Genomic DNA, 19,396 nt, shown 5'->3' with positions numbered 1-19,396 from the left:
TGGAGGCGAGGGTGGCAATAGGTTTGCTGGGTGTTGGACATTGGCGACCATGATGGCCGGTGAGTTCAGGTCGAATTGCTGCACGGTGTTATTGGGGCCAAGGGTGAACAGCGTAGCACCTCGGCCATAGACGGCAAGGCCGCGAACAAGGTCGAGAGTCGGGATGGGATCATAAGTGACGTGCTTTGTCCTAACATCCCATGACAGTGTTTGCCTGTGCAGATGTTAGTACTAGGGGGGTATGCAGCTCAGCGCACGCGCATCCCAGGGCCTTTTATCGTGGCAGTAGTAGGCAAACTTACGAGTCGGAGTACTGTATAATGCGACCGTTTTTAGACCATCCCATCCAGTTGAGTCCATCCACGAAGATCTCAGCCTTCTTGAGATTTCGAACCACCTTTGCAGGGTTATCGACGCTATGTTTCTTTGCCACGCTCCAGACCCGCAAGTCACCGTCACGCATCTGGACGGCAAGCATATCCGAGGAAGCATGCCATGCAAGATTCACAATAGGTGACGGTCCTCTGGAAGTGGTGAGGTTGTGTAAGATAGTGAAGCGTGGCTGCAAGGTTGCAACAAATAGAGAGCCATTCTCGTAGCTGAGATAGCGTTAGTAAGATTTGAGGAGAAAAGGATGAGAGCTGACCCGATGGCAAATGTCCGACAATCGGCTGATGGTGCCAATGCAGTCACTGCAATTTGGTCAATAGTCGTTGAGGAAACATGTTCAGATGTTAAAGGCTCAAACATGATAATGTTTCCCTTTGTGTTGCCTTCAAATCGTTAGTCATGATCATGATAAACTCATCCCAATAACCGACCGAAAGCCACATTGCCATTTTTCATCCATGCTGCGACAGTTAGATGATCATAACAGGCAAATCGAGAGATCTCATGCCCTGTCATCAGATCCCACACAATTGCTGTTTTGCCAGCATCGTAACTAACAACGAAGCGGCCACCACCAGCCTCACTCTGGTTATCGACCGCTAACAATTGAACCTCATCAGCGTGTTGAGAAAACTTTCGTTCAATCGTAAGAGTATCATGATGACAGCAAACAACGGATGAACCCTGGGCGTACAAAAACATAGACGCAGTGGCGGCGCAGAGGTTAAAGTACTTCAAATCAGTAACATGGGGCATTGTAGTGTCCAGAACCTGTGAAATCTCACCGCTTGCTGCAGAAACTCTACTACCAGAACCTGATAGTTCAGTTCGGCTTGGAATATGGCGCGCAAGAAAGTGAGTCAGGAGGCCAATATTGGCTCAAGTAGCGATGCTAACGGCTGGTAGCGGACATCTAAGCTGAAGCATGGGCACAGCCTTCAGTCATCACGTTTGACAATCTTTAGGCTTCCTGTGAGCAGTAGAAGGTGCGGTGGCATCACTTCTGACTACGTGGACATGGCAGTCGGCCGCTATAAATTCCAGGTTGTTGCATCGTGGGATCCTCTTGGCAGAGTATATCGGCTAACAGCAGGCGGGGCTAGCACTCTCCACTAAACCAAGATCACTTCCGTATCTCAAGGCAACGGGACACTTGTACGACACCCGTTAGCTCTGGAAGAGCCCATAGCTCGGTTCGAGCAGGTTATCATCGCTATCTGCCGTGAGTTCCGTCGCAAAGCCAAAGACGAAAGAATTGGGAGATAAGAATTCCTCCAAATCGTATTGACTTCTATGAAGCATGGGAAAAATGACAACCCTTCTGTGAAACCGATGAACAACCTTTCATTCTGCTGCGTAGAAACATGCGAACAGAAATCACCGCCGGTCTTCCACGGTGCTGGTGATACTGTCTTTCAAATCAGAGGTTGTAATCTAAACAGGAAACTCAGCGCTTATCAGCGATGATAATTGGCCAATTTCTCACTTACCTTGAATACGCTTTGGACATCGACTGTTTCTCGAACAGTGTGTACAATGCATACATAGTCTCGCTTGACGGCGTCTGGGCCGAGTGGCCAGTTGATCATCATTGCCATTCATCCGCCTCTCCTCGCCAGCCTGAGTGTATTGTGGCAACGTGAGCAATTGAAAGTGGGTGTCACGAGCTCGGTGTCGGTCAAGACGGGCTACGGGCACGTACCGTGCTTGCCGGCCATTTCAGCACTCAGTCAAGGCAAAGATTGGCGCTAAAAGGAAAAGCAATGGACCCTCTGACCCCGGAATGTTTAATGATGAGAATTCTTGCTATGGAATACACGACCCTTGTCGAGTTTGACTTGCACCAAAATTCGCCGGTGATCCACCGATTTGGGTGTCGTTTTTTATTTAGCGCCAACAGCATCACCTCATTCTGGTTGGCGATCGTCACTTCTCATCAGAATACGGATAAATCCCCTTCCTCTATTAACCGCCAACCGCTATACCCCTGGTCCTTGTCATCACAAACTCTACCATTAGCAAGATCAGTGCTCTAAATTATTACTTTGAATCCCGTACGGAGCTCGCCGGCAAGCTTGGCACCCGATGACGACGAATTTGACGACATTAGCAGACAGTTAAATCGTTGGATGACTGCAAATTTGTACCTGTTACCTGTGAGTGATTTTGGCAGAACAAGTTCTACTTAGCATGATTTCCCACGACGAATAGGAAGATGCCGATATTTTTGCTGTACATGTCGCCAGTCACGCGGCACGTTGGTGCACTGTCACCCTCGTCATCCTTATCGCAACTCTTCTCGTCTGCAGCATGTAAGCGAGACACTTATCCGGAAGGAATCCCGGTGAACACGCCAAAAAGGGCACCCCGCATGCTGACAGGGACAAGCCCTGTGCAGCCCGGCCATTTGCACTAAACAAGGAGGGGTCGCCCCTGTTCTGAGTCCACTGGCGCAAGCCCTATCTCTGGCACTGTGCCATGCCCAATTGTCTACGGCGCCGGGAATAATCGTACACTAAATGAGACCAGAGATGAAACAATTACACTAGCAGAACTGGCGCTTCTGATTCATTTGCCAAGTCTGCTCTCCTCCTCTGCTTTAGGTGGCGATCCCGAGCCACGACAGAGCCTTTGAATCGTTGCACGTTCCAAACCTTTGAATAGTGGTAAAAGACAAAGGCATAATAGCATTGCTGTGGCTCAATCGCTCTAGTTCCAGGTACCAGTTTAAATGAACTCATTATGTCCATGTAAAGGAAACGATTGCTGAGATACGTGTATGCACGCTCAACGCGGCACTACTTTCAGGTGGCTTGATGACTGTGCCCCAAAAAGCAGGAAGAACTCGGCAAGCCAAGATTCAAAATCCTGTGATTGGTAATTCCTTCTTAGAAAGCCCGGCGTCGCGCCTCGAAAGGCACATGTTCTATACGCAGCACGACGACTCCCTGAAGGTGCGCCACCTACCAACTATAGACCCCCTTGGTTGATCTTGCCAGGGTATATCCTTGAACATGAGTTCTCATTGGCGACGAACCTCCTTGGTCCATCAGTTCTCAGCTCCTCGAAGTCGTGTGTAATCGGATCAAGGCGCGTGGCCTGCAATTGAGACATCTAGTTCAACTCTGCCGATCTGTCACATATCTCAAACATGCAGTTTCCATCACGTGAAATACCTTTGTAAGACGTTTTAAACCCTTGATCCCTTCTGGGAGTTTGCATCGCCGGTACAATCGCCAAACACGTCGGAAATAAAAGCTTACAATGGAGGTGAGTGCCGACGGCAGGAATGTTATTTATTTCGTTGGGATGTTGGAGGTTGATAAAGGAAATGCTACATAAGTGCAGCATGGAAAGCGGAGGCACATCCGGGACTGGGGGCAGCATGGGCTAATGCAGCTCTTTAGTCTGATGATGCCTTGCTTCTCGCAATTCGCTTCCTGCAGGCACGGATGTGCTCCGCGGCTGACAGGGAATCACAAGAATGTCTGCATGGACCACGACATGGTTAATATGGTACTATGACCTTGAAAGAGAAAATCGATTCTGGGGCTTCACAAAAGCAATATTCGAGCAAGAAGCATGGTGATTTAAACCAGAAGATTCCTAGGCTTGACATGATTGACTAAACATCTTAACAGGCCCCGCTCTGTTTGACTGACCGTGTCTCCTGTCGTCGAAGCCACCGACTGTAATTTCAATTGATCAATCTTTTGCTTCCATCTCAAAGATGGGCGATACATTCACTTCTTTTTGAGCTCTCTATATTCAAATTTACCTTCATGTCAAGTGCACCTATTGGGATTACCTACCAGATCGATTCTCACCAAATCTCACTAAACATGACGACTTCATCGATGACCCCTCCGAGTAGACCCGAATCTGCCAAAACGAATTCCACTGGCGCATCAAGTTACTCTCCGCGGGCATCATCCACACCATCGACACCAACCTGGCCTTCCAGAGACTTTACTCTACCGAAACAGGCTGCCAGTCGGGATAATAAATTGTCATCTGTAGGCAAGCGCGACAACGACGATGAGGAGTGCGCAAGCACTCTACTCACAATGTGCCAAGATATCCTAGCATCTCAACATGGGACTCATCGTTCCTCGAGCTGCCCCTTGGGAGATGACCAAGTCTCACCTTCCTCAATTCGACACAGACAGCTCAGTGACCGCGTTGTGGGCAACGTTCCGTATACAAATGGCGAGGAAAGATTACAGCAGACTCCCCAAAGGACCGTTAGTGTCCATAACAGACTCAACCCCATGGAGTCACGACTACTGGCTCCAGGGGGTAATGTTCATGTCCCTCCAGCAGCCCGTCAATCTGAATCCGCGACACCAGGCCAGGCAGTTGGCTCAATCTCTGGGCCTTCCCCCCCAGCCCAGCCTGCGTCAATTTCTTTTCCTGGAACGCCTTTAGGACCGATGACACCTATTGGAGGGCCTTCGCCAAGACGCAATGCCTCAGCAACTCTGCCGTTTCCTACCGTGAATAGTGTTAGTCATGTGCCCTCTCGTGCATCTGATCGGCGACAGTCTTTACATGGCTTTTTATCTGCTAAGCGACCGTTCGAAGACATAACGCCGGAAGACACCAGACCTCAATATCCCCATCTACATCCTCTGACGGGAGCACCCACCGGTCCTCTCTTAGCGATGTCGGATCGTGGTAAGTTGCATTCACAGCCGCTCCCTTCTTCTGGGACACAAGCTCCTCTCTCTACTTTCCCCTCCAGCCATGCGCCAGGTCGCACGCAACCGCCTCTGGTACATTCTCACACTTCATATTCTCCTAACATGCAAGCTGTTCGGTCCTTCCCGAGTCCGGGGCCCCCAAGCGAGTCCGCCTCGCCATGGTCGGAAACGCTGCGGAGACATGGGATGGGAGGGTCACTTTTTGGCGTTGAGGGACAGCAAGCCATGTTAGCACTTCCGGGAAGCGAGGCACCTATCCCTGTGCATATGGACTTTTCGCAAGCGTCCAAGAAAGCAGACGAGAAGAGGCAGAGAAATGCAGTGGCTTCGACGAGGCACAGGAGGAAGAAGAAGATCATGCAGGAGGAGAACTCAAAACAGCTACAAGAGCTTCGGGATGAAAGGCGTCTCATGGAGATACGGATCGAGGAGTTGATTCAACAGCGGGACTTCTACCGTGAAGACCGTAACCGTTTACGAGACATTGTCGCACAAACGCCATCAATAAGTGGCCATGCTGCTGGACCTCCTAGTCCTACTATTTCGACAARCAATTYTTATGCAGAGACTGGGTCGTTAGCATCGGGGCCATCTGGGTCTATGAGTTACGGAGATGTACTATCGAACGAAAGACCAGCCCAACGCCGTCGAACCGACGATCATCCTGAATATTCGCTACCACCATACGGGTCCCCTATGAGCGGCGACCCGAGTGCATCTCTTAGTGGACTACCTCCAACGCCCATGTCAGGTTGTAGCGGGCCATCATGGTCATCATCTGCGGCATCCTCGGCGAGCGGTGAAAGGCTGCCGCCACTGAGAGCGATGGAAGGTCGACCTCCTACTGGCCCGGGGGATGGGCCAGGGGTTCAAGAGCAGGATCCGCGAACTGGTCAGTGGGTTCCCGTTCAGCCTCGAGTTGCCGAGACTGGCTGGGCAACACGGGACACTCACCGCAGGCCTTGATGCGATGGTATTTATTTGAAGTTCCCAGTCGGTACAGTTACGGAGGCTATTTCCTCAGTGCTTTAATTACCGGAGAAGTTCAGGCGTTTGGTAGGCTTAGGTGACGAACGGATGGGATTTTTGGAAGACGCATCTGTTGGTCAAAGACGAATTTATCACATTTGTAGCCAGAGTCACTGCGCCAGTCAGTGAATTTCAGCACTCGTATGTAGGGTCCATATATCGCATAACAAATACATCTAAATACGTAGCACACGGCGATTGAAGAAGAATTGTATCGACTGAGAGAAACGATAAATATATGTTCAACACCGCATCATGCGGAATATGTAGGAAGAATCGAACAAGTTGTACGAGAAATAAAATGTTGAACAAAGTCTGACCCAACCGGTATCTGAGATCTTGAATGCCTTGTCTGTCCCTCCAAATACTCACTACGCTTAATCAATGACCTTTGGCAGCATGCGAAAAGCCTTCAGTCGCCCGACCCGTCAATCGCCAGGTACTCATACATATAATGCCAAAGCAAGAGCGCTTCTCATCCCATTTTAGTTGACATAAATCTTCAATCGTGCTCGTTCACGTCCCTTTCAGGTAGCCAGGTTCGTATGTCAACCTACAACAGTCCGTTGCGCCGGCAGGCGGCGTCTCTTTCGACGACGTTTAGTTCCATCTGATCGTTGAGCAAGAACATCTCTCAGTTGCGGGTCGTCATTGTCTTTGTCTATATGATGAACACGGACGTGTCTAGGAGCAGTCAGTATCATTTCTCTAGGTCGGGGCGCATATTTGGCTGCAGCACCGGTATGGCTTGGCTAATCGACATACCGCTGAAGATTATCTGGGCGTGGATATTTGTGTTCTCTATCCGGGCAAAAGGGGCAGACGTAGCCTGGGGAGTCATGAACCAGGCCATGCCTTATCAGTTCATTCATTCTTTTGAAGCCCTTGCCCCCTTCACTTCTTGGACAGCCTTTGACTGGACAATAGTGTGGCCGTATAGATGAGTGTACATTCATGTGAGATTCGAGGAGATAGCAATTCTCGAAAGGCTTGACATTGCAACCCGTAACGTTGCACGGATATGAGATGGAAAGAGGCTGCGGATGTGTGATCCCATCGATAATCTTCCCATCAGTGATTGAGGTTGAGTCGATCGATGTTGATGTCACAGAGGTGGAAGTAGAGTTATCGGTATTCAGAATCTCGACAGCATTGCTGCTACTATCTTCGGTCGGAGCGCGAGGGTGGTTACCATTTGTCGGATGATAATTTGTACTCGCACTTAGCGGAGAGTGCGGGGAGGGTGTTTGATATCCATCTGGTGGTGAACAGGGTGACGAGACAGACTGCGATGAAAGAGTCTTCGCAGGCTTGCCAGCTGGTGCGCGAGTCCGATGGCAAAGCCGCCTTCGCGGTTTGTCAGGCAACGGTGTCCTTCCACTAGGAATATATCGCAGTTTAGATTGAGTGTCGATGGGGGGCTCGCCATGAATGGAACTTCGTCTAGTCGCTGTAGAGCTATCAGGGATCGTTGTTGGAACCTGGACAGCGAGAGATGGCAATGCCTTCCTAGTAGAAGTAGCCTGTAGAGCAGCTGCAGCCAGGTGCTGAAGCAAAGGTCCGCCGATGGTGTTGCCCTCTACGGCCCCCTCTCGCCGCGACTCTTTGCTAGGTAGATCTTCGTCGCAGGCAGACTCACTACCCTCGAAATGACGTCCATTATTGAGAAGCCGAAGTAACATACTACTTCCACTGATTTCATGAGACGCGCCATTGGGACCGGATCTAGGTATGTCTGGAGAAAGAGATCGACATGGATTGAGATCTGGGCGTGCGGGCTTGAGTTCGGGGCTTGGAGGATCCATATCATGCGGGACATGTGCATTCTATGTAGGGTTGGGCGGTTGCTCATGTTCAAGGGAGAATTCTATAGGGGACAGGCGACTCAAAGTCGGTAGCAAGTACACGCTGGTATCGATACGTGTTTCGCCGCTTGTTTCTTTTGCACGGATCAATAAGGGTTACTGGGAAAGGGTGGCCGATACGATTTCAGCACTCCATAGCTACCAAATGAAGTTGATTCAGACTTGCGACGCGAGCGCGATACGCTATTGGGGCGGAGAAACAGTGATGATAGTGTATTCACTTATCACACTACAATTTGTAGCAGTTGGGAGACTCTACCCACCCAATGAGCGAGAGAAATGTTAAGAAGGAGTTGGTACCTTGTTGAGTTAGAGAGCTTACATCACGTTTTTCCGGATGTCGTTATGGTCAGTCGATGAAGAATGTGAGATTCCCCCTGAATTTGTTGTTCTTGTTTTCTTTTGCCTGTAGCGACATTGGTCGCCAAGCCTAACTTGTATAGGAAGAGTGGCTGACTGGATTGCAACCAACAAGAGCTAGTCTGGCTGGTATTGGGGAATGGACATTTCTTGTGTGAACTCCTTGTTCTACGTTTGAACGTATGAGACATAAGAATCCTCCAAACCTCCCCCACGCAGAGGATATACATAATCTCTATTTATATGTTAACGTTACTGGGAAAGTCATGTGCAGCTAGATTGACTGAGGGGAAATGTACGGAGTCTCATCCGAAGGGCCTAGGGTAGGGTATTTTGGCCAGACAGATGTACCATGTAACATTCGAATCTTATGTTGGTGATGCAAAAGTAAGCTCCCTCGACCAAACCTGCCGTGACTCGCGCTGCTGCTGACGGAAATTTTATAGGATCCGGCATGGACAAGCACGTCGGTAAAAAAGCCGTGATCTTTTGACCAAAATGCAGGGAGGCGGCGATACGTTGCGAAGAGCTCACATTGCGAGACTCATCAACTACTACAAAAGTCCACAGATCGAGCAAGGCTGGACAGCTCATACTGGTTTTGCATCATTACGAAGAGACACTTTCAGCCATCGCCAAGAAGATAATCGCAAACTGGTCAATTAAGATTGTGAATTACTTGCCGCAACTTCAAAAGCAAAGGAAATGAACACCACTCTATGGTCCACGACTACGCATCGCCCGTGTTGATCGATATTGCAGTTTGGGAAGTTCCATTTCCACGTCGATACCCTCATCCGCTTCCATGATATTTGGATCCACCGCCATAGGTGCCATGGGATCTGCTGGGATAATAGGTTCGGCAGCTTCGAGCTTTGCGGGCTCCAACTTGTTCTCCTCCTTAGTGGGTGTCGGGCTGCTTTCTTTGAGGCCGACGGCCATGTCGCGGCGCATGCTGATGGGTCGCCGTGCCCGGACTTTGCCTATCTCGTCTGTTCTCTTTGCTGATTCTGGCTCTTCGCGCTCCACGCGTTCCATCTCCGTCTTGGCCATCTCGAGGACCTCCGTCAGTCGTTTCTGTACCTTACTGATCTCGTCGTTGCAGTCGCCATCGCGAAGTAACTGATGAGCACCATGCTCACACATGCTCTGCACGAACTCGAGGCCCTTATCCAGCTTATCGTATACATCTGGTGGTTGGTCGCCGGCACCGGGTCGGGATATTGACATAGGACCGAATCGCCTGCTGCTCATRTATMGAAGYGARGGGAGAGCGTCGTCATTATTTCCATCCTCTGATACGTCTTGCTCTGCAAGCTTCTTGATCAGGGCAACTCTTGCGGCCATCTTGGCTTTGCGCATCAGGTTTCGACTTGACGAGACGAACCTCACAAGATCGTCAAAGAAGCTCTGAACATAGGTATCATAGTAGACAATGATCATGCTCCGTGTTCGATAAGCGGCAGGAGCGTCGTTAGATATCATAGATGGCGACTTGGGTTTCTTCCTGACCTGAGCTCGTGCTCTAGCTTGTGCGGCTTTGATAATCTCTTGTTGCTGGCGAATGGAGCCAGGGCTTGGGGTATGCACCTTATGTGTCTCAGTCTTGACTGGTGTCTGTGCTGTGCTGTGACCTGCGCCATCTTCGAGGATGTCCTCATTCGCTGGAGCCTCGGCGTGAACTACTGGAGGATCATCTTTAGGCTTGAGGGACTCGGTTGAGCCTTTGTTGCGAAGCGACTTCGTCTCCGCACTCTTGCCCTCTGTGGCAGCAACAGCAGCGAATTCGGCCTGACGTCGGTCGATCTGGCCGCTGAGGTCGTCGAGTCGCTGTAGCCAGTCTGGGACATTGCTGACAAGATTCTTAAGCGCATCCATGGCCATGTCGCGGAAGTCTGTTTCTAACGGGGGAGCCATGTTGAGATTACGACAGTAGGAGTCTGGTTGGTAGGAATCGATACGATTAGGAAGAGCGTCGAAACTTGGTCGTTGAACGGGGCATGAAGCTGAAATGACAGTGTCGGAAGGCGAGCAGTTTTCAATCTTATCACAAAGATAGAGAAATGGAGAGAATTGATCGTTGATTGCTTTGTGGCTAGTCCATTCTTGATTGTCTTGGAGGAACGCAGGTGTCTTCCATCCCCCGTCCTGCACACACTTTCGCGAATGGCGCGGTCACCCCTGTCAAGCCTAAGCCACTACTCGGTAGAGTTGTCTCATCTCCCACCCGCGTTACTCCCCGAAAACAGGGACGCTCGCCTGTGCTTATTCGTGTTGGTGCAGGGGTTTTTGAAGGGTCATAATGACCAGGATACCCCCGTCACATCGACACGCTACTCTTTTTCTACGCGCGACATGGACCAGGGAACACGGAAATCTACCCAACGCTTGTACCTGCGCGTATCATTTTGCCCTGGCAGTCAATTGTGCATATGCAATGCGCCTCTCTCGTGCAGTCCAGGTACAGACCTCCGCTTGGCCGCATAATTGATCAGCGTTTCCAACAGGGGGCGGAAGCCAGTTCTCCTAGGCTTCTAGGATCGCAAGTCAACCCCGGTACGGATGACAGTAGACACGGTCAATTGTTAGCGCACAACACAATTAGGGGACTAGCATATGGGGAAACTCTGCGTCTTTGGAGGACAACAAGACCGGACCGCACGAATAGAGGGCTGGCGCAGCACACCATGCGATAAGCCACGTGTGGAGGCCGAGTCCATGCACCACGTCTCGGACGTTTTGGCTCGGCTGCTGGACCATGGCTTTACGCAGCGTGGCCATCTGGCTCGCCCCATGAGGCGTGAGCCGTTATGTAGTCTTGCCCAATCTACTTCACAGCCGGACTACGCGACGGTCTTTTGATCCACCTTGCAATTGGCATGCTAGCTAAAGGCGGCCAATTCTTGCAGAACAATATGTTGGCAATAATTCGGTGATTGTAAAGCCGAGGCGCTTATCCTTGGAGGATTGGGTTCGCCTGTTCATATGGTCAGACAGCGTGCTTCTTTGATCAAACTAGCCTGTGTTGAACTTTAAATTGATGGTCTGATAAGTTACAAAGAAATGAGTTCTAAAATGCACTTCAGCTGCGCCCGCCCATCTACCAACGCTGATCATTCAACCGTGAGCATGCCAGTCGAGCAGAAGGTTCGGCAGCCAGCGTAGGGTATCTTGCTTCGGCATCTTACTTTACTGCAATGATGAGTTAGTAACTCGTGTAGTCTTCCTCGTCGCAGACAATGCCTACGTGAATAAACAAAGGCAGTAAATCTAGACTCACCTGGCCAAGAGATTGCAGTCTGTGATCATGCTCCTCTCTCATACGATAGATTTGACCAAGTACTTCTTGCATCTCAGCACACGTTCGCTCTATGGTCGCGTTTCGGTTGCCGTCCCTCCGCCAGCGTTGAACGTCGCGATACATCTTGTCATACCGACGTTGCTTCTTTTCCGTGTCATGGCAGAGCTTGCACACGTCTCTCTCGGTCCTGGTTTCGTAGACAAGCTTTAGGCCGCACGTCTCGCCCATCCTGTATTCCTTGTTGCACTGTTGACGGAAGCGGCCCCAACGCCAGTAGGCGCACGCCCAGCGCGTTTGATCAAAGTAGCACATCACCGGAGGAAGGTAAAAGAGTTTCAGTGGTGAGTATTGGAGACGTAAAGGGCAAGGTAGCGCTAGCCCACGACGGTCTAGGCAAAGCTGCGTTGGAAGGCGACAGACTGTCAACGTTGGGCTGCCAGGTCAAAAGATAAATGATTTGTCAGAGTTATAGGGTAATGACGCGAGGAACGATATCGAGGGTTCTCTACACAGGTCCCGTGGCTCAACAGCCAACTGGGTCAAAGGTTGGCTCATTGACCTGTTGGTTGGTAGATGAATCGCCAAGACTGGGAGGTCGGACTGACCGAAAGCTTCATAATCGATTACCCAGTGCCGCTGCGTAAACAAATTTCACTGGTAACTTTCCGGGCCATTATCCACGCCCATCGTTGCCTCTCCCATCCATAGATCGCGTTTCACTTGAGAATAGTCTCTTCAAAGAAACAAGTCCCAAGTATATGTTTTATGTACAGCCATTCAGTTACGAATTGTTTGACTCACCGCTAATAGATGATACCTTGCATTGATCCAATGTACCCAGCAGTTACTCAATGGTAATTGACTCTGCGACGCAGCTCTGTAATGTGCATCTGTCCAACTCAATTGTTCGTGCTCATCGGTTTCAATAGATCAGTTCCCGAAACAAAAAGCGATTAATTTAACAGAACCCTTCTCTATAGACGTTCCTAAACTGCTGTCTGATCCTTTGTGATATAAAAGCCCTAACTCAGCTGCTTCGCGACTTGTTTCTTCACGAGCCCATACACCTTTCACCAGAGCTCGTTGTATTCTGCCCATTTGCAAAAACCTATCAAGCCTCATTGTCAGCAAGTGGCAGCTGCGGAAGTCCTGAGAATCGTACTGACCTAAAGACTGCAGCACATTTTCGTCCGATCTGCTGCCATCAACAAACATTCCAACCATTCCTCGCTCACCCAGGGTCTGCCGACAAGCTAGGAGCAATCTCGTAGCCACAGAGTCACGGCGATTGACCATATCCGGGTCTTCATCTAGTCTAACAGTCAGTCAATGTCAGATAACATGGCTTGGGTTGTGGCCGACCTTTGATGCAGATGCACGAAACTCCTCCGATGCTCTGTCCGATTGAGGCTGGCCATGGAATATCTGCGCCGCAAGGGCTCCCATTATTTGGAAAATATGTTATTGCCGCAGCAATCAGATTCTCCCTTTCAAGCCCGACTACAATGTCATTCATGTAGCCACTGTCCATCGTTTTGGCGTATTGGTCGTACCACCCAAACCCGTATCTCTCCTGCGACTCCTTATTTGCCATCTCGACAATCATCTCGTAATCTGTTTGCTGACATGGCCTGAATGTCAAGCCAGCGGAAGCCAGATCAGGAGCTGGATGGTCGGCAAATCTCAAGAGCCAGTCGAGCACCCGCCGCCCGTTTCCGTTTCCAGGGGTGGCTTCCTTCATGTTCCAACCTTGCTTTTCGAACCACTTCGTATCGGTTTCGGGTGCGGGCAGACCGTAAAGTAACCTTGGAAATGTGCTTCCAAGTTGAATGATTCCAACACCTCGAATCTTCTTAAGCTTGAGCAAGACTTCCTTGTGGAGGAAGCGCCCAACACCTTGACCCCGAAAGTCTTTGTGAACGATGATAGCAGCTACTGACCCAATCAGTCTGTCGCCGCTGCTATCTGTAAACGTTGTGAATGTTGCACAAAACCCAATGGCCTGCCCTTGATTGGGTTCTCTGACCATGTAATGCATGGCATATCCATCGCGTTTCAAGAGAGAACCAAGAGTCGAGCGATTTAGATAGAATTTGGAAGGCAAACATGCTTCCCATAAAGAGTGGGTTTCTAGGAGATCTTTGTCGTAGTCCCATTTTAGGATCGACCAAGTTAGCCGAGGAAGAGAGTTACCGGTCGGCGGCGTGGCCTCTGTTGTCAAAAGAACGGCGACGGCTTGTAAGTCTGCCGCAGAGTACCCAGGACACTGAATGATGGTTGGGAAACCATACTCGCGGGCCCCCTTTTCCGAAACTTCACAGCAGGCTACAAGCACTAAAGGGCGTTCTTCACACACCTCACGAGCAACCTCGGCGAGTTCAAGCTGAAATAAACCTTCCTCTGTCGAGAAGCCAGTCAGCACGAAGATAACGACTCGTACTCTCTTGATGAATGCCACATGAATACTGGTAATGCCAAGCTCCTTAGTATAAGGAACGTGCCGGATCCATGGATGTGTGTGCGCAAGTGCTTTACCGAGAGGCTCGAAAGGGTCACTTGCACTAGCAAGACTCTGGTCTGAAGGGACGACAGCGGGTGTCAGCAACAAGACTAAATCTTCATCACCTAGACTTTTTTGAAGGGGAATCAAGTTTTGGTGATCCCATAGCAAAGTGGCTGGTGGGTTCTGGCTTTCTATTGGTGACATCGTTTGCCACTGTGATATCTCCTAAGATCAATTGACTTATGAGCAGTCTTTTGAATACAGATGGAGATCTCTCAGCTCAGAATTGAACCGTCCAATTACCATGTACTGGAAAGTTGGCTTGAGTGTTGCGGTCGTGGGGAAAACGCGAGTATAATTGATGAAAAGGGTTGCTGAAGCGCGGAGTTACATTGTGGCATACTTTTTATTACACTAATTAGCATGGGAAAGCCAACCCTAGCGGTCAGTGGCCTGCTATGGCGTGTATTAGTTCTACATGGTGTGATCCGAGAACGTATATAGATTCACCAGAATTGCCGCTCGAGTCTTGTTAGATACACTGGCCAGGATATACTCCACCATTCGCATCTTTAAAGCGTATCGAGGCTATAATTTTCACCGGTTGCCGCTGTCACTGCCTTCTTCTGAAGCATCGTATAAGTCCAGACAGTCTTCGAGGACTGCATGCACATGTTAGCCAATCCAACCAGACTCGGGGCGGGACTGCAGTTGCTCACCAGCAGTTATTTGATCCTCCCATACTCCATATTGGTAGTCCACCAGGCCATGTCGCTCTATGCCGTCACATAGCCTTATTAGTTCGTTTCCCATCTTTTTAATCATGGCCTTTGAGACCAGGCTTTGCGTCCTCGAAAGTTGCGGGGACGAAGTCATTAGGTCAATTTGTCGCTGGCCCAATCCGAGCCAAGCGTGGTTGAAGTCGTTCCATAGCTGAATACGATCAGCATGAAGGTTGGTATCGTCAAGATTAAGACCTGGGTACGCACAGTAGTTAGCTCTGGCTTCCTTATGTTCCCCTCTACTGTTCCATAGACAGTGAAATACATACCTAGATCTGCGACCTGAGACAAAAGCCAGCTAGTGACGCTAAGCAATGTCGCAGAAGCACTCTCAAGAGATCCATTCACTGTCCCTAGCTGCCTCTGGTAACTGACCCATTTCTCTTCGAGGGCGCTTTCCGCATAGTCGTGGTCGTCTGTCATTGAAACATCGGCGGTGTTTGTTGCCTGTGGCATTGCGCTCACACTGGACATGCTGTTGCTCGCATAATTCATGTCATTGCTTTGTTGATAAACATTCGCAGATGCGCTTGAGCCCTGCGCCGGTCGCTGTAGACTCGAGCCAACTGAGGCCCCAGTCTCGGACCCAAACTCGCTTGAGGCAACGTCTGGGGGCATCATTTGCATAGCTGCAGGTCGCCGCGAACTGAATTGCTGCGCATCGTCAATCGTGTTTTGCGTACTCGGTTGGCCAACGTTATACATCGTTGTAGTTGCGGGGCTGTAGCCGCCCAAACCTTGTGTTTGGCGGGAGTCGTGGCCGTACTCAGGGCCATAAGCTATAGCTGTGCCAGGCATATTTGTCGTCGAGAACGATGCACTGGGTTCTGAATAGTAGTTACTGTAGTTACCCGGAGCTCTCATGCCTCGCCCTGATGATGAAGGGCCAGCAAGGGATGCAGGGCGATATCTGTCGTTGGAAATTCCAGCGAGCGAACGGCGCTGTTGTGACGGATCGTTGAGTGAGTATCTCTGATTGGGGTTCGAATGGACCGGCGGTTCATTCTGCCTACTCATACGATTCGAGTCATCCATGCTGTTCTAAGCTGATGGGTGGTCCGCAATGTTGGTGACTGTAAGGCAGCCAGTTTCGACGACCGGGATTAGTTGAATAAAAAGCACGGCGGTATCGTTTGGAGTAGTCTGGGCAGCAGTAAATTTGAAAACGGAAAAATCAGCTAGGAGATAGTTTGCCCATATACCAATGTTGTCGAATCGCCAAAGAAAGTGACAGCCTCAGTAGCGAGCTTGATCATGATATATAAACGTTTGGAAAGGGGTGACCGAGGACTGCATATCACTCTAGAAAGTGTTGCTCAAGGACTTCAAGGACCAGCGCTGACTGTACACAGGCTACCATATGATCGCCTTACTTTCAACTTGTTGGTCTGCAAGACCAACAATGCAGCCTCGCTCCTACGTGCCCAATCGCCTACACACCATGCCATGTCTACGCAGGAGAGGCTCGAAGGAGATATCGCTGGGCTTTTTCTATTTAGGATCTCATTCGTTACTCAAGCGGTCACAGAAGAAGGCCTGGCACCTCACCTATGGGGGTAGACAATGCTAGCAATGATGCTTGGAAATGTCGCGTATTGGACTTCGTGAATTTGGCCTCCAGCTCTGGATCCACCAGCCAGCCCCGCAAACACGAATACCACGTTTAGTTATCAATAAAGCCAATCTGAAGAGGGCGTCTTAGGGCCACGCCTGGTTACATTGTCTCGCGCTGTTTGTGTGCATCGTGCCCTGCTAGCAGACGAGTAATGGTATCATGCGTGGTTCCTTGCAGAAGCGCTTACAGCATGGACCGCCAGTTGATGCGCTGCACTAACCCCGCCGGGCGCTACGTCTTCGCTTCTCCATTGTTCACTGCACAAGAACAGCGGGGTCCAGACCACGTCATTAACCCCTCCAAAGTCATTTGTGACACGAGTCAAACTGCAGGAACACCGTTTGATGCATGACAAGATCAGCCAAACTATGCATCTAGGTAATCCACACCTCCTCTACCGACCTCAGTGTAGTTGTCTTCAGAAATGCCAAGAAACGTAAAGCAACGAGGCCAGGTTGCACTCTTGACGGATTGATGCTTCCCCGAACAGAGTCATCGAAGTGTCTTCCCTCATAAGCTTATCTCATAGCATCGGTTGCATTTTGCTGGTGGAGGGTAAGCATGGGAGAGAATTGGCAGGGTCGGCTACAATTTTTTCTGTGTATTTCTACCTCTTCAAGATTGGGTAATTGGAGCAACGCTTGCTTGGGCTTCATTAACTTTGGACCGGAAATCAGAATGTGATGAAAAGATAAATGAGCATCCCGTCACTGGTTGCACCAAGTTCTGTCGCTCGCAATCGCAGTTACGCTTGAATGCGGGGCATCTACAAACATCTAAAAGGGTAGGTGGGGTTGAGTACGGGACACAATAAAGCCACTCAGGGGCGGAATTGACGTCGTTCTACCCTGATCCGGTCATCAGTCGAAAGATCGGTCGGTGATCCCGGCTGAGGAACCACCCAGCGGCGACGGATGGGTCGACCACTTCCCCGACGGACTTTCCTACATCTCAAAAGAGATGGCTCGAAGCGCCACTGCTGACAATCGTGACAACATTCACATGCACGGGTCAATTGGCCGCTGCATCCACAATGAACGATGCAGCATCCCCTGAAGTGTATTGTGGAGACCCGGCATACCGTTCTTTCAAGTCGTGTAAGTGGGTGGACTGAGATGATGGAGGGTACTGATATGCCACCATAATGGACCAGGAACAACAGTCACGCTTCACATGAAGAGGCAGGAGCGGAAGCTCAGGAGGTTCAAGGGATTTGGCGGTTAGACATAACTCTCCTTATAAGGAAATGTCACGGCTTGACAGCAATCACCGACAGAGCAACATAGATACTTGTGATGGATCTAATCCTTTCCCCCATGACTCCCTCCGCGGCTCTGTGAATGGCCAGGCAGGCACTAGTGAGAGTTGAAAGACTACAAAGAGTATCACTAACGAGGGGGGCCCAGGAGAGCGGGCAGTATTGTAGGCAATTGTGCGATAGGCTGCTCTTAGATATATTGAAACTAGGCAATTACTTAGTATATTTGATAGCAGGAGTCCAACTTGATATTTCACCATGAATGATCACGAAATGTCGATGTGAGATGACTATATCGCTCGTCTTGGCTAGCGCAACAGTCAAAGTTCCGAGACTCCCAACCGTTCATTGCAAAGGCAAAACGTATACTTCAGTACTAGCCTTGTCCTTTTATTCATCCAAGCATCCATGGTCTAATGCCACCTCGCATTGCTTTCGCCCTACTCCTTGACCCGAGATTATGTTTGCTTGTTCTCTTCCTTTCCTCCTTTTCTTTCCGTAGTACCTCATCCGGCATCGGCGCCCCCTTTCCGTTATCACAGCCTTTTGCTCGATCCTTGATCCTAGCCATTCTAATTCACTGTCCATGTCATTCCCTCATATTCCGACACCGCTTGGAAACAGCAACCTCAGACGGTCAGTCTCGTTCGGAATCTTCTCTCGTTTCTATATATATTTAATATCCCGAATCTCCCAAGTTTGTATCATTACCCTGATATCTCTGCTTCTCCTCGAACGATCCATTCGTCCAAGATCTCTTGATATCTGACTTCAGTGTTGGAGTATCATAGACTGCCATACAACATTGGAGTATCTTCAGCAATACTTCACATACAGCCACTGCCGTTCTGCCACCTGCATTCACTTATGTGCGTTTGCTGGCTTATATTCTGTGCTCAAAGCTAATCCTGTTGCAATCCTACGAAGACACCAGACGATACTTGGCCGTTCAACCTACTCCATATTACCAAGTGTTCTCTACTCAGTATTATAAGCCTTCCTCACGAGACGCACAAGCTACTGCATCTGCGGAAAATATGGCCAACGCTTGTGCCCATCAGTTTCGGATGATTAAATCTGATAGTACTCTGGTACAGTGGATTTGTCAACACTGCCGCTCTGGACCTCACTGGATGATCTGGGAATGCACATATTGCAAGCTGCATCTATGCCGACCTTGCACACAGTCTGCTTGAGACTGTGCCGAAGACTCCTCGGCCAAGTCAGTGTATGGCATTTGGGCGCGGACTGGTTATGAGTTCATTGTATTTTGCTGTACGCTCGTGTCATGCTTTGGGGGTTGGGGCCGACCTGACGGACACGTGTGAAGATCATGTAATTGGATAGACGGCTGTCCATTTTCTGGAGGCGGGCATGTTATCTAAATAGAGAACAAAGATTCAGCCCTGATTCTAAATAGAGTAATAAAAGAAGAAAAGTAACAAGTGCCATTCGGTGACCCCTGATGTGTTCCAAATTTGGTTGAATCAGAAGAAGTCCTTCATTTTGAGCAATGGCACTCTTTCGTAATCTAGTAGATCATTTCCAAACCGTCATGTCATGATGATGATGTAATCAATCCACCAGACT

The 19,396-nt window shown here is 49.7% G+C and overlaps 5 protein-coding genes across 5 annotated transcripts; 1 reads left to right on the top strand and 4 right to left on the bottom strand.

Moving 5' to 3' along the window:
• Window positions 1–4,232: 4,232 nt before the first annotated feature.
• Window positions 4,233–6,059, top strand: FMAN_14145 (uncharacterized protein; the record flags this gene model as incomplete). Its single annotated transcript, XM_041825620.1, has 2 exons — window positions 4,233–5,067; window positions 5,203–6,059. The coding sequence occupies 2 exons, from the start codon at window positions 4,233–4,235 to the stop codon at window positions 6,057–6,059; spliced, it is 1,692 nt and encodes a 563-aa protein (XP_041690982.1).
• An 815-nt stretch (window positions 6,060–6,874) lies between these two features.
• FMAN_14146 (uncharacterized protein) lies at window positions 6,875–7,927 on the bottom strand (the record flags this gene model as incomplete). Its single annotated transcript, XM_041825619.1, has 1 exon — window positions 6,875–7,927. The coding sequence occupies one exon, from the start codon at window positions 7,925–7,927 to the stop codon at window positions 6,875–6,877; it is 1,053 nt and encodes a 350-aa protein (XP_041690981.1).
• A 1,137-nt stretch (window positions 7,928–9,064) lies between these two features.
• Window positions 9,065–10,264, bottom strand: FMAN_14147 (uncharacterized protein; the record flags this gene model as incomplete). The annotated part of the gene is made up of 2 exons (XM_041825618.1): window positions 9,065–9,596; window positions 9,657–10,264. The coding sequence occupies 2 exons, from the start codon at window positions 10,262–10,264 to the stop codon at window positions 9,065–9,067; spliced, it is 1,140 nt and encodes a 379-aa protein (XP_041690980.1).
• Window positions 10,265–12,963: 2,699 nt separating this feature from the next.
• FMAN_14148 (uncharacterized protein) lies at window positions 12,964–14,355 on the bottom strand (the record flags this gene model as incomplete). The annotated part of the gene is made up of 1 exon (XM_041825617.1): window positions 12,964–14,355. The coding sequence occupies one exon, from the start codon at window positions 14,353–14,355 to the stop codon at window positions 12,964–12,966; it is 1,392 nt and encodes a 463-aa protein (XP_041690979.1).
• Window positions 14,356–14,748: 393 nt separating this feature from the next.
• On the bottom strand, window positions 14,749–15,731 carry FMAN_14149 (uncharacterized protein; the record flags this gene model as incomplete). Its single annotated transcript, XM_041825616.1, has 3 exons — window positions 14,749–14,813; window positions 14,871–15,128; window positions 15,203–15,731. 3 exons carry the CDS (start codon window positions 15,729–15,731, stop codon window positions 14,749–14,751), a joined length of 852 nt encoding a protein of 283 aa, XP_041690978.1.
• Window positions 15,732–19,396: the final 3,665 nt, after the last annotated feature.

Source organism: Fusarium mangiferae (genome assembly GCF_900044065.1).
Source record: "Fusarium mangiferae strain MRC7560 genome assembly, contig: FMAN_scaffold022, whole genome shotgun sequence".
Classification (NCBI taxonomy): Eukaryota; Fungi; Ascomycota; class Sordariomycetes; order Hypocreales; family Nectriaceae; genus Fusarium; species Fusarium mangiferae.
Note: the sequence above shows the minus strand (reverse complement) of the source record. Positions and strands in the feature narration are given on the sequence as shown.